The following is a 5,000-nucleotide window of genomic DNA, read 5'->3' on the forward strand; positions in this document are numbered from 1 at the left end:
TTAGATAATAACCCTCACTTTGAGCAAATTGACAGAAAAGGCTTTTGGAAATGGCTCGTTCTGGTTTGGATGATTTCTTAGATTGGATAAATATGTAATTTTATATTCACTCACACTCTTATATTGTTCATAATGTGCTATATTAGTTGCGTAATACTACAACTCTTTTCAGCACGACATGTCTCAATGGAATAGCAGTGTGACAAATGCAGGGATTTTGGACAGTCTTTAGGGTTGTGGGCCCACTAGATAAAATAAGGTATTGTTTTATATAATCGATTATCATTACAAAATAAATATTCAATAATGTACATCAAACAATAATAGTAATGCACGCGTATTTGTTTACGTGTGGGTAGTAAACTGGATTTTTCACCATCAGCGTGTACCAAATGATGGTTTCTGAAAAAAAATCCATAGTGGTTGAAGATTTAATTATTTGGGTATCGATGTTGATTGAGCCTGATTAATTTTACATTGATCTTAGGATCAGAACAAGATCTGATATATAGGAGTACTTGAATATCCCAGTAGGGTTTGTACCTGTTTTAATGTCATGCTAATTTGATTCACTGAACATTTCTATATATTCATTATTTTGTTTGCATCAATTCGCTAATGTTTTCATTTATTTTGTTCCATGTATTCGTCTATCCTTAGGGTTTTAAATATTATTTTAAAGAGAGAAGGGAACTTCTCATGGTCTTTGATTTCATTAATTTTCACCTTAGCGTGACATGACTCCTTAGCAATTTTCACTCGCCTTGGGTGGGTGTCAAAACGATGCCAACACCTCCCACCCACTGCCATGTTGTCAAAATACTCTTCAGTACCATCCCATCCTGTGCCATCCAGCCTCCACCCCACCCACCCATACACCCATCTGCCCCTGCGCTGAGTCCTGCCTCCATGAGTGACGTCCTGTCTCTTGTACTTGTACCTGTACTCATGTAAAACATTTTGATATTACTGTTCACTAATCATCATTTAGCAGATTGCTTTTATACAAAGAGACTTACAGGGAATTCAGCGTAAACTCAGACAGCCTGCAGAAAATGGGGCTCAAACCAGGAACGTTTTGACTGGGAGTCGAACATTGAAACGGCTATAAAATACTATGGGCCCCGGTAGGCTGTCTGTCCTTATCGCCTCTCCGCCCCACAGACCTGATGTTCTCCTGGATCTTCAACGAGTACCCCTCGTTCGTGAAGCAGGACCACCGGAGGTTCGTGTCCCAGGAGACGGGGAACCTCTACATCGCCAAGGTGGAGTTGTCGGACGTGGGGAACTACACCTGCGTGGTGACCAACACCGTCACAAAGACCCGGGTGCAGGGGCCGCCCACACCGCTGGTGCTACGCAGCGACGGTGAGCCACACGCCTTCAGTGACATTATTCATATTGAGCTTTTTAGTACACAAACAGAACAAGGTGCAGCGTTTCCGTAAAGGTATGCCATGTTCCATCTGGGGAGCGCTTAATGTTGTTGGCTGCGTTCGAGGGAGGGACATTTATGGTAGAACACAGTGGTGTGGGGTGCATTTCCTATACATCATCCCTCATTATAAGGCTTGCACTCAACGAGGTGTTCGAGCTTAAAGGAAAAAATCCCACTTAAAGTTCCAAATCAAAACTGTAGCCAAAACAACAATGTGAGATGGCCAGTGGTCCATCAGGACCGATAAATTACACAAAATGTTGCTAGCATCAATTATGGATTGTGAATTGATTGGGCTTCTGTTTCTCGGGTTGTTTGTTGTTGTATGTATGTATGTATAATAGAATAGCATCTTTTATATGTTGAATTTGATGGTCAGAACAATGTGTTGTAGTACATAAACTGATTTATGGTCGCTTGCAGTGAATGGAACTTGTTTGGTTGTTAGCTGAAAATGGGACCAGCGGTGGTATTAAAGAATACAAATTAAATGCAAAGGTCAATTAGCTGTATTCAGGCTAATTTGACCATGTCCTTTAACATGTGGATCTAATGCTTTAGGCTGGCCTTATCAAAGCTCTCCAGCCAAAGGTCACACTTGGCAAGTAATCTCATTGTGGACTTTTATTTCTTTGGTCTTAGAAGAATGTTCCCTACCTTAGTCAACGTCATCAAACCGACAAAATAAATCTGCCTCTCCACTAAACCGTCGACGTTCCTGAACTTAATTTACCAGGTCAAGGTCATTGGGGTAGGGGGGAGGGAGAGAGAGAGAGAGAGAGAGAGAGATTTAGTCAGTTCATCCACAGGGTCATAAGCATGCTGGATTGAGGGCTTTTGGACCTCCAAGTATGAGTTCACCGTGCATGTCCTTGGGGGAAAAGGGAAGACAAGCATGAGAGGAAATATGTGAACGTCAGTGGACTGGTAGCAAAGTGGATTCCATTTTTGATCCATGGACTCTGTAGCTGTGAGGAGCATCTCTACGGCATTATTGTTGTGCCAAAAAGCTATTTACTTCCTTTTTACTTCTTCCAATTTAATACAATCTTCCGAACAGCAGTTCCTGCTAAGTCTTATTAAGAAACAACACCTCTTTGGATGGACAATTACTTTTAAAGCAGTACTCGGAAAGAACGTCTACGACAAGAAATAGTGGCAAATGGTTTCCCAGGTTCTTTCTTCAGTAAGCTCAATACTCAGATTAGATGTCCGGGGTGACAACGCATCAACGATCCACTCCCACACATCCCAGTCACACATAGCAATGAGGCCATGGCTGGCAGGTGTGGGAGTCATCCCCAACCCACGTCCTCTACGAAAGGTCACAGTATGAGACAATTGCCACCACCGCGCTCCCCCTCCTGTCCTGTTAACACAGGTGCGAGGGGCAGTGGTACCTTCTCAGTGGTAGCTGACAGCTGTTATAAGAATCAGAATTAGCTTTCAGCGAGCCGTCAGGGTGCCGGCTTGATAAGGCATCAACACCTCGGCGAAATCAAGAAGACGGAATTGGCCTGCGTCCCACTTACCCACCACCGAAGCCCCCGCCGTCCCTGGTTCCTGTCTCTAGAGCAATTTGTGCAATGCGGTCACGATTCAGAGACAATGAGAGGACACTTGTAAGACTCAGCACTGTTATTAAAGAGCTACTGCCATTATTATTATACCTTTGAATAAGAATTGGCACCTTGAAGAGTGACAAACATGGGTGTATCCGGGGACAGTAGTATTTCTAAGAGCACACAATAGTTGTGCAGTTTAGTTTGGTCTCCCCTATTCGTCCCCAGCTGGTGGTTTAGAGATGCTCAGCCAGCAGAGGAAGTATTCATTTGATTGTCTCTGTGTCATTGCAAGTATTAGATGCCTTTGGGCACACTTACTTATTTTCATGGAAAATTGAGAAAGAAAGCTGTGTTTTAGTGGCTTTTCTACACCAGTGATAAAAAGAAGCAGTGCTTTTCTTTGGTCATGTATTGCCGTTGTATGGCGACGGCAATAAATTAGCCTCAAACAATAACAGATATTGTGAGGACCCTGCTGTGAACCGCTCAAACGCCATACGATCTTGTCTTAAGGCAAGTCATAATGGTTGTACTTATTGTAGCATTTTCTCGACAACCTAGATACCCTCCATCATTTGTTAATGATATGGATGTTATGGATATGAAGTATCAGGCATAGGCCTATTTGTAGCACTCACCACTAAGGCTGTTTAGCTCAATAAAATGTTCTTCTCAAGATTAAACAATGATCAATAAACTAGATTAGGATAAATAACCTTGGCAAAAAGACACAATGTAATTTGCAATTGATATAGATGTATAAAGGGATTTGGAGGCCTACTCTCTGTCAACTTTCAAGAAATGCTTTTAAGACATCATGCTTTTCATCATCAAATACCCCGAAATCCAATAATCTAGTCAAGGGAGGAATGTGTAAGGAATGTCACAATTCAATTCATTTCAATTCAGTTTATTTAAGAAGGGGACAGTGCAAATTAATAAAACACATGATAATACATGGGTTAAAAATGCCAGAATTAGCCAAAAGGCTATTTTTCATCTGTAGTCCCCTGGCAATGAAAATACAATTAAACAAGATGAAAACAACAACAACATTAACAAGACGGAACCCCACAGCACAAAACAGGGCATCACAGAACAAACTGAAGAACTGACTAACTAAGGTAAAACAACAGAACACAAAATACAAAGCACCAGCGAAAAAATAAAATAAAATAAATACATAGTGTGTTGACCACATGCAGCAACAAATGATTTTAGTGCTGACACGTACATATATGTATTAAGTTCCCTGTTATGTTGTGGGATCGAATTCCATTCCATTGCACTTTTGACGGACCAGGCTGACTGACTAAAAGTGCTTAAGTGCTAAAAGCTGGTCGTTTTTTTAGAATTGAGCCAAGGTCTTTAAGCATAGTCAAATCCATCCCAAACACATCTTTTGACTTAGAAGGTTTGAGGGACCTGATGGTTTTCATGACCTGTGACTCAATGATGTTAGTTAGGCGAAAGGCAGGTTCTACTATGGTGGCTGGCTCCACTCTGCCCTGGTCTACTTGGATACTCTGGGACATTTCAGCCACAGAGTCAACAAAGTAAACCTGTGTATCAATAGGCTGCCATTGTTATGTTCCATGGTTCTTCCTTCAGGTGTGATGGGCGAATATGAGCCAAAGATAGAAGTGCAGTTTCCAGAGCTGGTCCACGGGGCCAAGGGATCCACGGTGAAGCTGGAGTGTTTTGCGTTGGGAAAGTAAGTTGACTCTTTGGTGACAAACGTTACCATGCTGTTATGCCATTCAAGTAGTGCTATTAGTGTGAGCATCAGTAGAAAAGTGTGTCGGTGGTAAAACTGTTATTGTTCATAGTAATAGTGTTTGCATACGTAGAAGTAGGGTGTTCTGTAGCAGGCTACTAGTGATATGGCCAGAACAGCTTGAGGGATTTCCTATCTACAGAAAGATGGCTTTTTACAATATTGCAAATTAATTAGAAGCACTGCAAATGGTGCCAAAAATACTAAGTTCACATATGGG

General features: G+C 41.7%; 1 protein-coding gene across 1 annotated transcript in view; it reads left to right on the forward strand.

Moving 5' to 3' along the window:
• Positions 1 to 5,000, forward strand: part of cntn4 (contactin 4) — a 121,317-nt gene that overhangs the window by 54,973 nt on the left and 61,344 nt on the right. The window contains exons 6-7 of the mRNA XM_056606479.1: positions 1,165 to 1,368; positions 4,615 to 4,717. Coding sequence (XP_056462454.1) covers positions 1,165 to 1,368; positions 4,615 to 4,717 — 307 coding nt within the window. The remainder of the gene's footprint in view (positions 1 to 1,164; positions 1,369 to 4,614; positions 4,718 to 5,000) is intronic.

Source organism: Gadus chalcogrammus, chromosome 13 (assembly GCF_026213295.1).
Source record: "Gadus chalcogrammus isolate NIFS_2021 chromosome 13, NIFS_Gcha_1.0, whole genome shotgun sequence".
In the NCBI taxonomy this organism is placed as follows: domain Eukaryota; kingdom Metazoa; phylum Chordata; class Actinopteri; order Gadiformes; family Gadidae; genus Gadus; species Gadus chalcogrammus.